Source organism: Strongylocentrotus purpuratus, unplaced genomic scaffold, assembly GCF_000002235.5.
Source record: "Strongylocentrotus purpuratus isolate Spur 01 unplaced genomic scaffold, Spur_5.0 spur5_scaffold_5, whole genome shotgun sequence".
NCBI lineage: Eukaryota > Metazoa > Echinodermata > Echinoidea > Camarodonta > Strongylocentrotidae > Strongylocentrotus > Strongylocentrotus purpuratus.
Window position 1 is genome coordinate 41,728,605 of NW_022145611.1, and position 19,270 is coordinate 41,747,874.

At 39.0% G+C, this 19,270-nt stretch overlaps 2 protein-coding genes across 2 annotated transcripts; both read left to right on the plus strand.

Moving 5' to 3' along the window:
• The first annotated feature begins 431 nt into the window (after positions 1-431).
• Positions 432-11,462, plus strand: LOC115929630 (solute carrier family 13 member 2-like). Its single transcript, XM_030999217.1, has 5 exons — positions 432-688; positions 1,346-1,520; positions 8,168-8,235; positions 9,070-9,228; positions 11,246-11,462. Exons 1-5 carry the CDS (start codon positions 432-434, stop codon positions 11,367-11,369), a joined length of 783 nt encoding a protein of 260 aa, XP_030855077.1. The 3' UTR covers positions 11,370-11,462.
• Positions 11,463-11,499: 37 nt separating this feature from the next.
• LOC578893 (solute carrier family 13 member 3-like) lies at positions 11,500-19,007 on the plus strand. Its single transcript, XM_030999218.1, has 8 exons — positions 11,500-11,528; positions 11,970-12,059; positions 12,550-12,654; positions 13,014-13,117; positions 13,466-13,677; positions 14,381-14,542; positions 17,584-17,721; positions 18,285-19,007. Exons 1-8 carry the CDS (start codon positions 11,500-11,502, stop codon positions 18,456-18,458), a joined length of 1,014 nt encoding a protein of 337 aa, XP_030855078.1. The 3' UTR covers positions 18,459-19,007.
• Positions 19,008-19,270: the final 263 nt, after the last annotated feature.

A 19,270-nucleotide genomic window follows, 5' to 3' on the forward strand; every position in this document is an offset into this window, starting at 1 on the left:
ACATGAGTCCGTGAACAAGACAGTAACGGTACAAAACCCTAGATCTTACAACAAGACGACTAGATTCTGAAATTCAGTACGATTAGATAATTTTTTAATAGAAATGTGATGTTGAATTCACAGCACTGAATTCAGGCCTGTTCTTGTACAAGAAGAATCCCAATTCCCCCTACAGTTTTGACCAGGAAGAGAATAAATATTTAAAGGTTCATGTCTTATCAAGATGTGGATGTTTTCCAAAAAGCTGGCCGTAGTCTGTTCTGAAGATTTGCGGTAGCCACTTTTCTAAATAATGATAATAATAATTGTCTTGAAATGTTTAACCCATAATCCCTTTTGACGCTTAATTCCTCCCATCCATGCTCCTTTAGCAAATGATTCTGGCTATAATCACTGTATATAGCCGTTTTGTTTTTAAAAAGATTGGTTACATGGTCTTCACCATCTTGGTGATGGGCACCTACTGGGTGACGGAGGTGATTCCCTTACCCGCCACGGCACTCATCCCAATGGTTGTCTTCCCTGTCTTTGGTATCCGAGACACGGACACCGTGGTCCAGCAATACTTCAAGAGTGTCACCTTCTTGATCTTTGGGGGCCTGGTCCTCGCTGCTGCCATTGAGCATCAAAACCTACATCGTCGTTTCGCTCTCCGAGTCTTGCTCCTGTTCGGTACCGATCCTAAGAGGTAAGGTGTTCTCCGTGTGAAGGAGATGGTATATGGGTTAAGTGGATTGATCAATGCCATCGGAACGGGGGGGGGGGGCTCGAGGTTAGAGGCTTTTTGTCAATACACAATTGGGCTTGGGTAGAGCCTAAAGACGTAAATGATATTTCTCACAATAGATATAAGTTTCCGACACTGTTCTTGGGCAATCCATGATATTTTTCCTTGATAAGATTATTTTCTTCTTCATTGTACACGATTTCATTCAGAATAAAAGGCCGGCAGTTTGTATGGTTTTTACAGTCACTAGGGCATTGCATTGTTATCGGGTTTGGCTGTTAACCGCAAACTGACCCGCTACAGCAGAAGTTAGACCTTTAAAACTGATATAGGTCATGATCACGAACATGATTTTGTTCATCCTATAATTAAGGGGCAAACATGAAGCACAGTATAACATCGACAATGTGCAACCGTATATGTGAAGGACAGTCCTTGTGATGGCCACTGTAAGTTGCATTGTCGGCACTGACGGCAGCATGTGTCCACCCCTTCCCCGCTAAACCAAAACCGTAACAAGTGAGCTCTGAACGTGTCCTTTAAAAGGGCATCAGAAAGCTAACCCTGAATTACCATGGGCGAAAAACTATGGATCACTTTAGTGGTGTTTTATTGCAGGTTGTTACTAGGCTTTATGAGTGCTACAGCCTTTCTGTCAGCATGGATGAATAATACAGCTGTCACGGCAATGATGCTTCCCATCGCACGAGCCGTGCTCGATGAGATCGGTGAGCAGGGCATCAAGGAAGAACACGAGATGGAAGACGACCTCGAAGGAAAGGCGGAAGACAAGGTATAAGACAGTTTGAAGATTATTATCAAGTCAAAGCGTGAGTTCAACCAAGAGGGGGCACTGACAGCATTAGGGGCCTCTCTCTCTCGAAAAATGATGTGCGAATTTAAAAGGCCTCTGATGAGAGTACGGTGCTTGGGAGGGAGTCCTATCGTATACTCTTCTCGCCCTTCTCATATTTCTCTCTCTTAATCTTTTTCTCTGTATTACTTATTTTCCCTTTGTCATTCGATGAGGGATACATCATTGCAAGAACTCATTCAGTATTAAATATCAAAGGGCTAAACAGATCACCCCCTCTTCTGTAAATAATTTAATGTACACCTTTTTTCGTTTTGACTCCATTTTGCTTCTAAAGGTCACGTATCTGAATAAAAAATACGACTCATTGAATAAGGTCCAAAATATTGTACAAAAAAGATTAAAACCTAAACACACGAGGGAGAATAGTGACTAAACCAGTTCTGGCGAATTATACACTTAGGAACGCATATAGTGTTTCCAGGTACACTTTCCCTTCACAATTATTTGTGCTCCCCTTTCTTTAATGCCTCTCCAGTGGTATCTCGTACTCCATGAATACACTGTTGTTCATACATCATAGAAGGAACTCCTAATTCATATCCTCATTGAACAGACGAGAGGGTTTTATATCAGGGCAATTGTATTACAATTTGGATCATTCGAGTAGACCTATAGTTACAACATTCACAAAGGAAACAGGAAGGCCATTACAGTGTTGCCCGCGAAGGGAAGCATTAACCGGAATGTCCCTTTATTTGTATATCAAAGTGTTAAAGATAAACTTGAGTTCTGGTAAAAAAACAAAAGAAAATGAATTCTCACAGAATCAAACGAAACTTACACTGAATGTTCAAGATTACAAATAAATGTCATGTGCCAATTAATTTTGGAAGAAAATGTATATTGGCTGAGTTATGAGTATAGAAAGATAAGAAAATCAGGTAGTTCTAGCCCCAACACCATTAATTAGTCCCATATATAGCTTTCTGTGTACAGTGCTTTTTACTTTACCAAGACTGGGCCAAATTAATTATGATTTTGATGACTCCAGAACCTTGCAGTGCACACCAATACTTACATGCTACATGATCAACTTTTTCTGATCCATCCACCCCTTTTCTTTCACAATGTAATCGCATTACCAGAACTCACCTTTATCTTTAATTAAGGTCAGTGCACTTTTGTTAACGACATTGGTAAAGGCGTAAAGCTATCAAATATCAATGAAATATTTTACAAACCCCAAAAGAATAAGAGAAACGATAAGATGCTTGATACTATACTTTATAGGCTGTAATTTTGTAGTCCATATAGGGGTAACCCGACACATGCTCCGCCGACGATTGCTCCGCCGACATTTACTCCGCAAAACGCGACAATTGCTCCGCGACATTTGCTCCGCGACATTTGCTCCGACGTCAAATGCTCCGCCGACAGTTGCTCCGCCGACAATTGCTCCGCCGACAGTTGCTCCGCCGACAATTGCTCCGCCGACAGATGCTCCGCCGACAATTGCTCCGCCGACAATTGCTCCGCCGACAATTGCTCCGCCGTCAATTGCTCCGCAAAACGCGACAATTGCTCCGCCGACATTTGCTCCGCCGACATTTGCTCCGCCTGAAGCGACACTTGCTCCGCCGACATTTGCTCCGCCGACAATTGCTCCGCCGACAATTGCTCCGCCTGAAGCGACAATTGCTCCGCCGACATTTGCTCCGCCTGAAGCGACAATTGCTCCGCCGACATTTGCTCCGCCGACAATTGCTCCGCCGACAATTGCTCCGCCTGAAGCGACAATTGCTCCGCCGACATTTGCTCCGCCGACATTTGCTCCACCGACATTTGCTCCGCCGACAATTGCTCCGCCGACAATTGCTCCGCCTGAAGCGACAATTGCTCCGCCGACATTTGCTCCGACGACATTTGCTCCGCCCAAAAAGTGTCCCATAAACTACAAATGCTACTAGTACTACGACAAATGCTTCGCCGACAATATTTTCTTTACACCTATTTTTTTCGTTTCTTTTTTTTCTTCTTCATTTTCTGAATGCATTTCTTGAAATAATATAGATGAAATGAAATGAATGAATGTTGATGAAGTGGGAGGAAAAAGGAGTTACCTAAAAGTCATTTCGAATATACTGAAATAACTTTCCATCTATCACTGTACGTCCCATATAATGTATACTAAACACTCATTACATGTCGTGGGAAGTTTTTTTTAAAAAGTAGAGCAGCAAGCCACATTCCCCAATACTAGGTAAAGCATTACATTATACAATGTAATAGGTCATCATGGAAGTTTAGAAAATAAGTAAGGGGGATTTACCAAGTGTTGATCTTTTTAAGAGTTTTATAAAGAAACAAAAAGATATTGAATATTTCTCAGCGAAAAAAAGGAACAAGCTTGTTTCGCATTTTAAGAAATGGCGATTTGACTTATGATACTCATGTTGATTTAACTTTTATTCCTGTGCCCCCTCACTCCCCTTTATGCACTGGAGTTCAAACTATGATTTATATGTGTCCAGTGTATTTTTTTTTACTATAATGTTTTTTTTTTTATAACTTTCTTGTCCTTTCATTATTGTTAGTTGTTCTTATACATATTGGTTTTTTTGTTTGTCTAATTATTACCAATGACTTGTAAATATGTAATTTTTATATGATTGAAAATTTAATAAACACACAAATATAAAAAAAAAAGTTTAGAAAATAAGGGCACTTATATACGTAAGGAAGAGAACCCATTCAGACGGGAAAATGAGATGGCAGCCTTTCTTCTTATTCACATTTATACAAATCATTTTGTTGCAGTTTGATGTTAGTTCTTCATGATAAGCCAATTGCTCTTCTTCCGGTGGCTTCGCGAGTCCCTTAAATTATTTAGTGAAAACAAAGTACTCGAATGAAACGGAGTGTTTTGCACACTAACATATATATATTAAAGCTACATACACTTAACTAAAGGAAAGAAACCTTTAGAAAATGGACTGGATATTATTGAAAATATTATTCTAAACAAGAATGTACTACATGATTGTATTACTTTACGTTTCAATTTCACGAGAGAAATAGAACTCGAGAGGGGGAGCAGTACGGAAGCGTTAAAGTGCCATTCTACTTGACGACATGACGAGATATTTCATCTTGTCAAGTCGACTTAATATCCATATCATGTCGACATGTAAAGATATTTAACCTACCATGTCGACTTATCAACTTTTATTAGTCGACATGGCGAAATAAATTATCTTGCCAAGTCGACTTCACAAAAATTTCATGTCGTCATGGCGACATAAGTTATCTTACCAAGTCGACTTCTAAAAAAAAACATGTCGTCATGGCGACATGTATTATCTTACCAAGTCGACTACCAAAATTATGTATTATCTTGCCAAGTCGACTTCACAAAAAAGTTCAATTCGTAATAGCGACATAAATTATCTCACCAAGTCGACTTCCCAAAAAGTATATGTCGTCATGGCGAGATATGAAGTGTGACGACTATGTCATGCAGCGCGCGTATATGGCAAGCCCTTTGTGTAAAAAACAGATAAACTCTGTTTTTCTCAGATAAACTCAGTTTATCAGAAAAACTGTGTTTATCAATGATAACCTCAGTTTATCAACAGATAAACAGAGTTTATCAGTTGATAAACTGAGTTTATCAGAAAAACTCAGTTTATCAGTTGATAAACTGAGTTTATCATAGATAAACTTAGTTTTTCTTGATAAACTGAGTTTTTCTGATAAACTGTGTTTATCTGTTGATATACTGTGTTTATATGTTGATAAACTGAGTTTATCTGAGAAAAACAGAGTTTATCTGTTTTTTACACAAACGGCTTGCCATATACGCGCGCTGCATGACATAGTCGTCACACTTCATATCTCGCCATGACGACATATACTTTTTGGGAAGTCGACTTGGTGAGATAATTTATGTCGCTATTACGAATTGAACTTTTTTGTGAAGTCGACTTGGCAAGATAATACATGTCGCCATGACGACATGAACTTTTTGTGAAGTCGACTTGGCAAGATAATTTATTTCGCCATGTCGACATTACTTTTTGGGTAGTCGACTTGGTAAGATAATATATGTCGCCATGACGACATGAACTTTTTGTGAAGTCGACTTGGCAAGATAATTTATTTCGCCATGTCGACATTACTTTTTGGGTAGTCGACTTGGTAAGATAATATATGTCGCCATGACGACATGAACTTTTTGTGAAGTCGACTTGGCAAGATAATTTATTTCGCCATGTCGACTAATAAAAGTTGATATGTCGACATGGTAGGTTAAATATCTTTACATGTCGACATGATATGGATATTAAGTCGACTTGACAAGATGAAATATCTCGTCATGTCGTCAAGTAGAATGGCACTTTAACGCTTCCGTAGAGCAGAGAAGAAGTGATGGAAATGAAAGAAGACTAATAGCATGAGAGGAAAGAAAAGAGCAAAGAAGACAAGAAAACGGTGTAAACAGGAAAAGGAGGAGCATGGGAGAGAGAGAAAGAGAGAGAGAGAGATAGCCTTGAGCTTTGGATCAGCTAATGAGTAATACATGAAACAGATTTTGAGCGGAGTAATTATCTTTCGCCGGAGAACTTGCGTAAGGAGCTATAATTTTATTTTTTATTTTTTTAAATCAAACATTATGGGGAATAGCAAAAAACGGTTGTCTTTTTTGCTCTTTTCTTTCCTCTCATGTTATTAGTCTTCTTTCATTGAGGTAATTTCAGGTCTTACATATTGATGAGCTGTTTGAAATTAACTAGGAGGTATGCGCGTATTGGGGAATGTGGCTTGCTGCTCTACTTAAATAAAAAAAAACTTCCCATGACATGTAATGAGTGTTTAGTGTACATTATGTGGGACGTACAGTGATAGATGGAAAGTTATTTCAGTATATTCGAAATGACTTTTAGGCAACTGCTTTTTCCTCCCACATTATCAACATTCATTCATTTCATTTCATTTACATAATGTCATGAAATGCATTCAAAAAATGAAGAAAAAAAGAAACAAACAAAAACAACCCGTGAAAAAAAAATATTGTCGGCGAAGCATTTGTCGTAGTACTAGTAGCATTTGTATTTAATGGGACACTTTTTGGGCGGAGCAAACGTCGTCGGAGCAAATGTCGGCGGAGCAATTGTCGGCGGAGCAAATGTCGTCGGAGCAATTGTCGGCGGAGCATATGTCACCGGAGCAATTGTCGCTTCAGGCGGAGCAATTGTCGGCGGAGCAATTGACGGCGGAGCAAATGTCGGCGGAGCAAATGTCGGCGGAGCAAATGTCGGCGGAGCAAGTGTCGCTTCAGGCGGAGCAAATGTCGGCGGAGCAATTGTCGGCGGAGCAATTGACGGCGGAGCAAATGTCGGCGGAGCAAATGTCGGCGGAGCAAATGTCGGCGGAGCAAGTGTCGCTTCAGGCGGAGCAAATGTCGGCGGAGCAAATGTCGGCGGAGCAATTGTCGCGTTTTGCGGAGCAATTGACGGCGGAGCAATTGTCGGCGGAGCAATTGTCGGAGGAGCAATTGTCGGCGGAGCATCTGTCGGCGGAGCAATTGTCGGCGGAGCAACTGTCGGCGGAGCAACTGTCGGCGGAGCACCTGTCGGCGGAGCATTTGACGTCGGAGCAAATGTCGCGGAGCAAATGTCGCGGAGCAATTGTCGCGTTTTGCGGAGTAAATGTCGGCGGAGCAATCGTCGGCGGAGCATGTGTCATGGAACCCCATATAGGAGGTTGTAAATTATGTAAAGAACGTGCACCTTAGGGTCATTATTCACTTGTCATGTGTTACATTAACTTATTCTCACATTTTATGTTCAATAATAAAAGTAAACACTATATTTTCTATATTGTATTAGTTTTGTCGAAAATTTATGTGTTTATAATTTTAAAAACAATAAAACGGATTCCAGTTGCCAGGCATTTTGCCAAAGTGTTCAATGGTCGTAATAGTTCCAATTGAAATGTTTGATGTCCGCATTTAAGGAGAAATACGATCAATAAAAGCTCAATATTACCCCCCCCCCCCTCTCTCCCATAACAAAATCTAGCATATAACTGGATATAAAATAACGAAACCATCTCGTAGGTTGAGTTCTATTAATCTCAATACGTGGAAGTTATTTTAAAAAAATAATTATACTTCCGATTATTGTGGCCAAATAGTTTGATAAGTTTTGAAAAATGTAATTATTTTGTTCTCACAGTTAGCTTTGCGTTCCATTAGTTCTGCTTTCCATTAGTTCAGAGCAGTCTCATATTTTATAATGATCCATAACAAAATTAGATCCCCATCGATTTGATAAGAAACAACTTAGACTTGATTCAAATTGCTTCAAGCAGAAAACAATTGTTTACAATGTTCCCCCAATTATAAATCCCAAGGTGTAATAGATATGTGTTATTTTTCTCTGAGTATCCATGTAGGGTAGGCCTCCGCTATTACGCAGTCCTAAAAATGCAACAAGTTAAATTAGTGCCGCTCAGAGATTAATAACGCCATCTTAATGATGTTCTTTGAACAGTTTTACACATAAAGATGTGAATTTTCAATAGAGACAAATAGTAACTAATTGTCAACTAATCTTTGTTAGCTTATCAACCAAGATGATTTGTCATCGGACAAACATACAGGAAAGAGAAACGGTGATGAATCACAAAGGTGAGTGTTCTCTTCAGTGTTCTCAAAATATCATCAAAGGCGGTCGAAAACCCATTTCAATCATTTTTGTTTTTATTGTCTGTATATACTTTTGTGATTCATACATGAATTTGAGCAGGATCTTATATTATTCAAGTTCACTATTATTAGAAAAATATTATAAATAATTGCTGTTAATGCATTTTCTGTTTTGCGTTTTAATTGTTTATTCTATGTAATTCACTGTAACTATAAAAGGTGTAAATTATATATTCAATTATAATTATGCTGGCAAACTGTCGCAATTTAGCCATCTGGTGGCAAAGATAATACCTTAATATTAATTGAATTAAGCATACATGGTGCCATAAGAGAAAATCATAAAAGCTGAACGGTATATGGACAAGTTGTAGCGGCTTTTCAAATATCGGCGGTGAACGACCACTTTGAACATTTCCTAGGGAATGGCGTCCCACCCCTCCTGTTTCCCTTCGGGGGGGGGGGGGGGAGGGGGTACTCAGATTTGGTTTGGACGGGAGTGTGCCACTCAAGCCTCGAAACCCCTACCCATTAATAGGGGGCATTTTCCAAGTGGAACCCATGTTTAAGGATTTTTTGTGAAAAAGTGACCATTAGAGCGGCACACCCTGTATATGTCCTGGGTTTCCCTTCAAATGCCGACCCCGTATTAAATAAAGGCTCTATTACTTTCAATAGGATTTGCTATCAATGATATCGATGCCTGTATCTTAACATGTTAACATTCCCCTTCACAAAGCTCGGCTGGCTCTAGACCCGTCACTCATGCTACGAAATCTCAAGCATATGCACTTTATTTCCATTATCTTATCACAGCGATGGGCATGCAAACCCCTCCTCGTTCAAACAAGGCAGACGCCACCTACGCCTGCGCAAGGCTGTCATATTATGTATCCCGTATGCGGCCAATGTAGGCGGGACTGGATCTTTAGTCGGTACCCCTCCGAACGTAGTCTGCGTGGCTGTTGTTGAGAGGTAAAGGGCGGTTCCCCGTCCTCATGATATCTCACATTTCATTTGCAGATCCAAGACTGTCTGGTGAGGGGAGGGGGGGGGGGGGGGGGGGGGTGGAAGGGACAATAAGTCCGAAAATTATGTGACAAGCAAAACACATAATAAAAAAATTAAAAATGTAAATTGATAAATAAATAAATAAATGAAAAAGTACATCAATTAATTAATAAATAAATTAATTAATAAATGAATGAATGAATAAATAAATCAATCAATCAATCAATCAATCAATTGATAGAAAAGGGGAATTAAAGCCCTCTTATTCTCCATTTCGGGGGCGGGGAGGGCCGGCATGAGCTATCTGTGCCCCCTGGTTCCGCCCTGTGTATTTTAGATGATGACGAATTGAAGAAAACAAATAGTAGGGGTAGGTCATATATCCTAGTCTGCTGCTTTTCATAGTGATCAATATTTATTCTTAGGCGTCACCAAAACAATCTTAATAACTATGAACGTTGAGTCAGTCTGACTAAATGGTCGAGGCATTTTACTACACCTAGGATCCCCTTCTCTTTATGAGAAGAATGTATTGCGTTATTGCAAGAATGTGGCTATATTATTAGTCCTATCCGAGGGACGTAGTGTTTTCCCACAGTTTCCCATAGCCGGCATCCAAGGATTGGGGGAAGGGCGGCTTAAGTCTTGCGTCTAAGCTGGCATATGGCTCCGTTTAGTCTCATTTCACAACGCCCCCTATCGTCAGAGCATGATCAGAGCCAGCAGCCTAACATGTTAGCCTATGGACGTTTTTTTAAGAAATCGTTAAAAATTCATTTTTTGTTTAAACGAAAAGCACATCCACCCGACGTACGTTATCACTAGCTCTTTCATTGGAGCCCTCATGTCTCATTGACTTTTGAAAGTTCACCCACCGTAATTTTTCAAAATAGGTTGCAAGCTCTTCATTGCCTATAATACACATGTGAAACAAGTCTAACTTTGGACTCAGTTTACCAAGCGATTTGAAGATTATAGGTCGAGCACACGAAACATAAAAGGCATGAAGTATCATAGATCACTTCTGCCTATTTCATTATGTCCATTTCATCCAACCCCCCACCGTAATTTTTCCATTTAATAAAAGCAAACATTTTGCCGAGTTTAGCGAAAACATGAATATTCATGAACGGTCAGACAATACAGCCTTTTAGTACATAACGTATAGTGAATGGGAATGGGCGATGATCCGTTCAGGAGGTAGAGGTCAGTGGTTTGTGCTGGCAATGTTCACGCGAGCGAAAATGAGACAATCGGAGCAATATGATTCGAACCTGTATCTTTGGTTTACTGATTGCTTTGATGTACTCAAATATTGGCAAATCAAGTTTTATAGTTGGTTGTGTAGCTTTTTTCTTGGAGGAACAGAGTTGGTCAAGGGAACTGATTGATTGAATGATCGGTTGGTTGCATTTATTCATATTCCATGCACAAAATAAAAAAAGCAAACAATTTATTTGTTTAAAGACTGATCAATAATCCTGAATCTTAGTAATTGATAACATGACAAAATGTTCTGGTAATTATTAAATATGGATATGAAAATTGAACCTACGTAAAAAGACAGGCTTCTTGCGTATATAGGTTCACTGAATTAAACGACCAACTTTATATACAAAGAGAGAAAAAAACTGAGACAAAAAGATATATAAAAATAAAAATACAACATAAACATGTTAGGGCTAAAATTGGTATAGGGAGAAATATACGGATGGGAGAGAGAAAAAAACAATGATATAGATAGGTATATAAATAGATAGATATTTAGGTGGGTTGGTGGATAGAGAGACTGTGGCCGCAGTATTCCAAGCGTGATGAACGATTTAGCTCGATTAATTACTACGGTAGAGGACTTTCTCTGCTCCTGAACACTACGATTTCCATTCTACAGTCTCATCATTTCCATGCAAATTAAAAGAGCATACAACATTATTTTATGCAATATTCTAATTGATTGATACATCTTTTACCAAACTTTCAGTCTATTCGGAAAGGAGACAGGTCTACACTTTGGAAGTTGGACACTCTACTGCTTCCCTCAGATGGTCGTCTGCATCCTAGTCATTTGGTTGTGGCTACAGTACATGTATCTACCTCGCAGGTAGTTAACAAGCAATCCACGTAATCTGAAAATTTACGTTTTTAACTGCTCACGCTTTCGAGAAATCAACTTCAGAACAATTTCACTACCATATTGCCTTTAAAAAAACAAAAATTAAAACAAAAATTAAAACCATGTCCGGCTATCATGATGCCATTCTAATGTACGCACATTTCGCACGGTTATTGCCATAATGATTACTCAGGTTGGTTTATGAAAGTATTTGAAATCATGTTTTGTATAATTTAGTTTTATTTCGTGATTTTTAGTCCCATCCATAATAAGAGTCCCATCGAAAGCATGTCAAAATCACTGAGCGATATTGTAATTCCATTCGAGTATTACTGTACAATACTCTTTATTCCCCATGATATAAAAGCAAGGGGGCGGGGGTAAAAGCACCTCGGCATTAACATTGAGCAGGCGTAAGATCTTACTTGCCCAAGAGATCCATTTTCAAAGAGTCAACTTGAATCCACCTGATCTTCCTTCTTTTTGTCTTCAAATCGTTGACCAATGGGGGCATTTAAAGCAATGTACTTTGGGGTTCCTGTATAATATATTGACAATATGCATTCCGTTTTATTGTTGTTAACACTTACAGATGTAAAAGCAACAGACAAGAAGACACCTTCCAACCAAAGGAGATTAAAAAGGTGATACAGCGTGCCTACGACGATCTTGGCCCGATGAGGTATTAACTAAACATTTACTAAGGGTTCTCCTTAACATATATCGTACAGTGTTTGGTGTAACGTGTTCCTTAAACAAACAATGGAAAAATATTATACTACCGTTGGCACGAGAGCCAAAAACCAAAAGGAGCCCTTCCGGGATCCAAAAAAAACCTAAAGCCCCATTTTTGTTTTAGGGCCTTGGAATGGTTCCCGCGACATACTATATAATAATAATATTGCACTATGGTGCTACATGACTGTATATACAAGATTTTATCAAAACATTTCTATCCTGGGTACATATTCAGTACCCCGGGGACTGGATTACCACCCCTATATGAGGATGATGATTTCCTTGTGGCCACAGTCCAAGGGGAAGCCGTACATGAGACATTTATACGAAAACATAAATGAGCTGTTTCACAGGGGTAATCCACCTCTTTGTTATAAATACCCCGAAATTCCAATTTCTTTTGTGTGATTTTTCTTTTCATAATCTAATTCCAGGTTTGCAGAATGGGCTGTATTGGGGCATTTTCTGGTCATAGTCGTACTATGGATCACCCAAGACCCGAATGTATTTCCCGGCTGGGGTTCTTTCTTTCCTACCGGGTAAGATGAAAAGAGAATCTTGTGACCAATGTCATTGCCTTTGCCAAATCTTCATCTTCGCGTTTATCATGCATGAACCTTGCAAACATCTCACATCCTAAACGGCGAATTAAAACGTCTTTCGGCTGTACTTCGGAAGAAAGTTTGATTTTGAGGAGTACTTTCGTTCTTGTATAGCATTGCCCAATGCAATCAGAGGCTACAATTAAAATATGTTGGTCCAAACGTGGTTAGATTTATAGATAAAGTGATAGGAGAAGAATTGTTAACAATACCTGTTTTAGTTATGCTCTGTATCACTTCATGATTGTAATAACATAATTTGCCCCATGTCTTGCATGCACATCATCGTTACTCAGCCTTTCAAGTGCAACTCCGACAATACTGATCACTATCTCGCTGTTCATGTTTCCATCTGAGAGACCGCTCCGTCTAATAAGAACAAGGGAACAGCAAACTAGAGGTAGGTCAACATAATAATTTACAAGATATGCACTGTACCTATCTAATTCGCTGGAACACAGCTCGAACTTTTTTTTAATTCGGACAATCTTGCGCAACGGCATAGCTATGTCCTCATTAATTTTAGTCCAATCGCCTGGCTGACAGTAATTATAGAGCAAGGAATACATATACTCTGTAGTAAGTCAGAGTTTATTATCTACCTACATATCCAATATAATATATATTTGCTATCATAATGCTGATAAGGACCCATACTCTATTTATTCCCATGGTGTAGACGGAAGACATAAAGAAAGCTAATTTTAACATTTCTTTTTTTTATATCAATTTTTTTTTTAAAAATCAGCTGAGAGCGATCCAGAAATGTGCCTATCGAACGATGCAAGTACGAGTACAGCTGGCGTTAACGATGCTACGAAAGGGAGTGAAAGTCACCCAAAACTAGCCAAAGTCAAGTCCATTCCCGCGCTTATCAACTGGGACGTGGTACATGAGAAGATGCCATGGGGTGTACTGATTGTTGTAGGTGGAGGATTCGCCCTTGCAGATGGATGCGTGGTAAGTCAAGTCGAGATTGGACACCAAAATTCCGCGGACAGAACATTTTTTATTTAAACATAAGGCGACATGTTGTCTTGCAGTGAACCACTTGATTAACCCTTGAGCTCTCGGTGAAAGTTCTCCCTTTTCAGCACATTGAATGAGTTCGTAAACTGTTTTGTGACGCTTTTGCTCATATTTTATAACTTGCATAAAAATGTAAAAGGTTTTTAAAGCACAGAAAATAATGGAAAATTTATGACAATACGAAGGAGCTCTATAGCTGGACAAAGAAATGATAAGTTTTATGATATCATTTGAAAATGACGAACCTACCTTTTTAATTAATAGGTTGATAGCTTGTTGTACCCGACGTATACTTTCTATGCACTTTTACACGATGCACATTATCAGTGAAAAAAGCTTGTTAGAATTTTTATTGAGCGTCGCTGGATTGGATTGGAAGAGTGCGGGATGACACCCCATCCAAAATCCAAAATTTAAAAACACGACGCTCTTTTTTAAAAACTATTTTTGTTGGCCAATTTTCTGCTGACCTTCCGAAAGTTCTGTAACCACCCCTGTGCAAAATAACCCAGCGAAACCCCTGATTTTTATTTTTATTTTACCGTTACGCTACCGTGCCCACCTTATAAAGTAACACATTTCTCTCTCTTTATCTCTCTTTATCTCTCTCACTCTCTCTGGCTTGTTTTTCTAGGAGTCTGGTTTGTCAGCTTGGTTAGCAGAGCAGTTTAAGATCTTTTATGGGATACCTCCTTTCGCCGTGGCTTTTATCATAGCCATCATGATCTCAGTCCTTACCGAGTTTACTGCTAACACAGTCACCACCTCTATCTTTCTTCCTATCGTGGCGGAGATGGTGAGTTTTATTCTTGTTTAATAGACCAGTTCACGGTTAGCTCATTACTGCAATGACCCCGAATATCCACAGATCTTCAAAACATGAAGAGGTCCCACTTTGTACATTTAGAAATAATCACTCCTACATCAATAGTCTTTGTTTCCACTTTTCAAAGAATACTTCCACCTGACAGTGTGTATCATGGAGTGCACTGAATGTGCATGAATGAATAATGTTACATAACTTTCATGAGCACGTATCCATTATTTCGTCTTCGTGTATTTCTAAATTTGTTCTGCAATGACCTTTATCTGCTCATGCTCAGATCGCAACCGTAAACTGGCTTATTCACAACAACAATACATGGGCCGGCTGGTTGGGCTTAATATAACCATAGACCTACCACCAACGTTGGTGGTAGGTCTATGATATAACCCACACGAAAAAGCCAACATCGACATTGGTTGAAATACAACGTAAAAGGCGCAATTCGTATTTTCAACGGCTTTTTCAAATTATTGAATATTTGTGGTTGTACACAAATATTATAAAGTGTCATATTTATGGATATTTCAGCCGTCTCTGCATCGATTTTGATCCCCAAAATATGATTTTGTCATTTAAATTGTATGTTCTTTCAAATTTGACACTCGGTTTTTCATTATCTCAATACACAATTATTTTGTGTAGAGCCCGCTGCAACAGAACTCAACTATCCCTTTAATCTCTGAGATTGCCAAGGTCATGTACAATTTGTTTTTCCTTAAATTCAGTATGTAAAAAGATAACTCTGTCTTGATTTAAATCGTCTGGTCACCAGTACCCTTTAATTGGTAAAGGACCATACTGTTCTTTCAAATTATTACAACACATTACTATATAATTCACCCGTTAAATGATTCATAGCAATGCACAAAATAATTCCCCGTATATTCAGGACATGAGAACTGTTGAAAGTGTAAAGCTTATGCCGGTCAAAGACTTGTTTGAGATCTGTTTCACTGAGCCTCTGAAGCAGAGAAGATTAAAATGGACGTCATCAAACATTATTTCACCTGTTCTTGTTAGGTCTTCACTTGGTAGCTCGTTTCCAAGGGTGTCGATTTGTATCCGTGGTTGGGGGGGGGATGATAGGTGCCACAATATTTTCGGCAATGGATCAAAGCAACCAAGAGGTAGAAGCGCGTGGCAAGTTGCATCCCCCTCCCAAGAGCGTAGCCAGGATTTCATTTTAGGGGGGCGGTAGGGGGTTGGGTGCAGGGAGGGGGAGTCCCCCCCCCCTTCCCCGCGAAGCTCCGACGTTTCATTAGATTATTAAAGAAAGAAGACCATTCGATTTACCTATTCTCGACTCTTAATCCTTAATGTTTTAATCAAATTCCCCTTCCTCCGCGCGTAGCGCGGAAGCTTTGACATTTCATTATATTAATAAAGAAAGAAGACGATTCGATGTACCATTCTCGACTCTTAATCCTTAATGTTTGAACCAAGTTCCCCTTCCTCCGCGCGTAATGCGGTAGCTTTGACGTTTCATTAGATTATTAAAGAAAGAAGACGATTCGATGTACCATTCTCGACTCTTAATCCTTTATGTTTGAATTAAGTTCCCCTTCCTCCGCTTTCACATTTTATTACAATATTAGAGAAAGAAGACGATTTGTTGTATCGTGTCCTTCATGAATTCAGTTTCCCTCCCCCTTCCGCGTGAAGCGTGGAAGCTTTGACGTTTCAATAAATTATTCCTCTTAATCCTTGTCTCTATTCATATTCACCCATCCCGCGCGAAGCGCAGAAGCTTTACCGTTTCAATAAATTATTAGTAAAAGAAGACGTTTCGTTGTATCGTGTACTTTGACGTTTCATTTAATTATAACTCTTAATCCTAGTCTGAATTCAGTGGCCCCCCTTCCTTCCGCGCAAATCTCCCGGCAGTGCTTGTCGCAAAAGCTTCTCATAAGGAATTGAATACTACTGTTAGTGTTAACGGCCACTAATTAGCCCCATTAGTGACTATACAAAATATATGCTCTTCCTGGCTATTTGGGAATGTGTCAGTTTGCAACAGAAATGGAGAAACGCGAATTTTGTTGAGAATCATGTGATATCACGAACATCTATAAATTATTTGTTTGAAATTCAAAATAAGTCATGGTTGGATTTTTGTTTTGGGTTGGGGCTAGCGACCCCAGCCCCCCCCCCCCCCCCCACCAGTACGCCAGTGACATAGGCCTATATCAGCTTTTTAATAAAACAAAAATAAGTTGTGACATAATAATCTTTCTTCAAAAATGACAAATGTTTTAGGAAATATCCGGAAATAAAATGAGTGAAAAAAATAAAAATAAAGATACAATGACGTGAATTTTAAAAAGGGTGAACGGAAACAACATATCAACTAGTGAACTATCTTATAAGTCATACTAATGTCCAAAAATCTTTCTCCTTGTCTCCGATCTCATCACGAATTCGACACAGAGTTCATCTATGTTTACACTGTCCAGGATTGTCTGATGTGCATTGCAGATTGCTACTTTTGCGCTTCGCGCTTAACATTTAGCTCGTTGCTTTTTGACGCTGCGTCTTTGCATTTGGTGCACTGCATTTCTATGATGCTGTTGATTGAACAAATTGAATAAATTCATCAATTCCCGATAAAGCCGTATGAGCGAGAATTCAATCTATTCTTGTCACAAAATGTGTATATTGATGGTCATCATGCGAGTAATAACCATTAACTACTCTCATCGGGCTCTCATTAATTTTTCTCTTTTTTTTTTTTTTTGTTGATGATGAATTATTGGGGGGGGGGGATGATTGTACAGACCATCCCCCCACCTGAAATATTGGGGGGGGGGGGGATATATCCCCCCATCCCCCCGGGATCGACACCCATGCTCGTTTCTATGGCGATAAACCCATTGTATCATAGAAATAAGGGATATGCATATATAATTATGACACACCAAAAATAAGCTACACGGATAAATATGTATTTAGGAAAGATGCAAATTAGAAGTAAATTTAATTGAATATCTTTTACTTACTTGTATTGCTGAAAGGCTGTTGCTACGAGGATAAACCCGTTATATCTGATGGTCACCGCTACAGTCTCTGCCTCCTTCGCCTTCATGCTCCCCGTAGCTACCCCGCCCAATGCCATCGCATTCTCTAGCAAGGAAATCAACGTTATCGATATGGTAGGATCTGGGTGACAGCTCATTTCTGTCAATTTCATAATGCTGTATTACATATTATGATAGCAAGTCATTTATGGTCTTGTCTCTGAATATGAATTGTGAAAGAGGAAAGCGGAAAAACGTGTGATTTATTATAAAAAATAGAGATGTCGTGGTATAGTGGATAACTCCTTGTCAGGGGGGGGGGGGGGGTAAGAGCACTTTTTGTGTGTGTGTGTGTGTCCCAAAATTTGAAAATTTGGCCGATCGCTATTTCGTTTCAGTTGGGGGCGGGGAGGTAAGGTTGTATTTTATTTTTTTTATTTTTTATTTTTTAAATAAAAAAAAGGGGGTTCTCCTCAGAAACATAAGCATACAAAAAGTTAAAGGTACGCGCCTGTTGTACACTGATACATTTTACTGGAGCTAAAGCTGGAGTTATAATGTCTACTAAAATTCTTTAGAAATGCGTAGGGACAGATAATGGAAAATTCCGCTATTGAGGAATGGAATATGATTGCCTTTTATTATTACAATAACAGTATTTCACAGTATTTACAGTATTTCATCTTTATTTTTAACAGGTGAAGACAGGTTGTCTCCTCAACTTCACGTGCGTCTGTGTATTACTCTTCTGTATGAACACCCTCGGTCGACTGATCTTCAACATTGCAGTCTTTCCTGACTGGGCTAACAGTCTTGATGCCAATACCACCGACATTTACAACGTGTATAACTCCACATCCGTACCATTTTGAACTGACCATAACGACCTTTACAAATACACATGTAGACATCCTTTTCTTACCTTCCCTCTACTTTTCCCTCTTCTTTACAAATATGTTTCAAGCTTTCTTTTTCTTTGCAGCTGTTTCTAAGAAAGATGATATTGTTTAAGTAAGTTTGGCAATAACAAAGTAAATCAATTTCAACAGCCCATAGAAATGAATGTGGCCGGTATGATTTTTGTACATATTCAATCCTTTGATTTGTTGAGCTGTCGAATTCAAATTTATATAGTTATAGTCTGAACAACTGCCCCTATTAACAGTACTTTAGACTGATGGGCTCCTGAATAACATTTTTAATTTGAAGGCCTTTTTAAGCTCTTATTATAGAGATATCGACTGCTTTGAGAGGCTTGGCTGTCTCAAGGGAACGCGCGCAGATCCTGCCATTACCCTGAGGCGCGCCTGGGTCTGCTAGTTCCCGAGAGCATAATAAAGCAGCCATACCTCGAATATTAAACCAGTCGATATATGTTTTTTATATGCCGAATTGAAACAAAAATCTACCAAGAATTCTTACCTTATCTTTTTATTGAGTAAAGATTGGTTAAAACATCACGGAAAATCTGAGACACTGTCTGTTAATCTTAACTTTGAAAAATGACTGAAATTTTCAATAACTTGGGAATCGCAGACAAAAAGCACTGTACGTGTCCGCGCTGGCACAAAGACAATTTTAACACGTAAACCAATGGGTATTGTACTGGAATAGACAAAAAAAAACGATGCTTCCAAACAAATTTTCCAAAGAGAAATTACAAAAAAATTGGAAAGTATTAAGT

Coding starts and splice junctions, on each gene's coding strand:
- LOC578893 (XM_030999218.1), top strand. CDS start 11,500: ATGTCCGGCTATCATGATGCCATTCTAAT. Junction 12,655..13,013: donor GGTTCTTTCTTTCCTACCGG/GTAAGATGAAAA, acceptor ATCGTTACTCAG/CCTTTCAAGTGCAACTCCGA. Junction 17,722..18,284: donor AAATCAACGTTATCGATATG/GTAGGATCTGGG, acceptor TATTTTTAACAG/GTGAAGACAGGTTGTCTCCT.
- LOC115929630 (XM_030999217.1), top strand. CDS start 432: ATGGTCTTCACCATCTTGGTGATGGGCACCTACTGGGTGACGGAGGTG. Junction 689..1,345: donor TTCGGTACCGATCCTAAGAG/GTAAGGTGTTCT, acceptor GTTTTATTGCAG/GTTGTTACTAGGCTTTATGA. Junction 9,229..11,245: donor TGCGTGGCTGTTGTTGAGAG/GTAAAGGGCGGT, acceptor CCAAACTTTCAG/TCTATTCGGAAAGGAGACAG.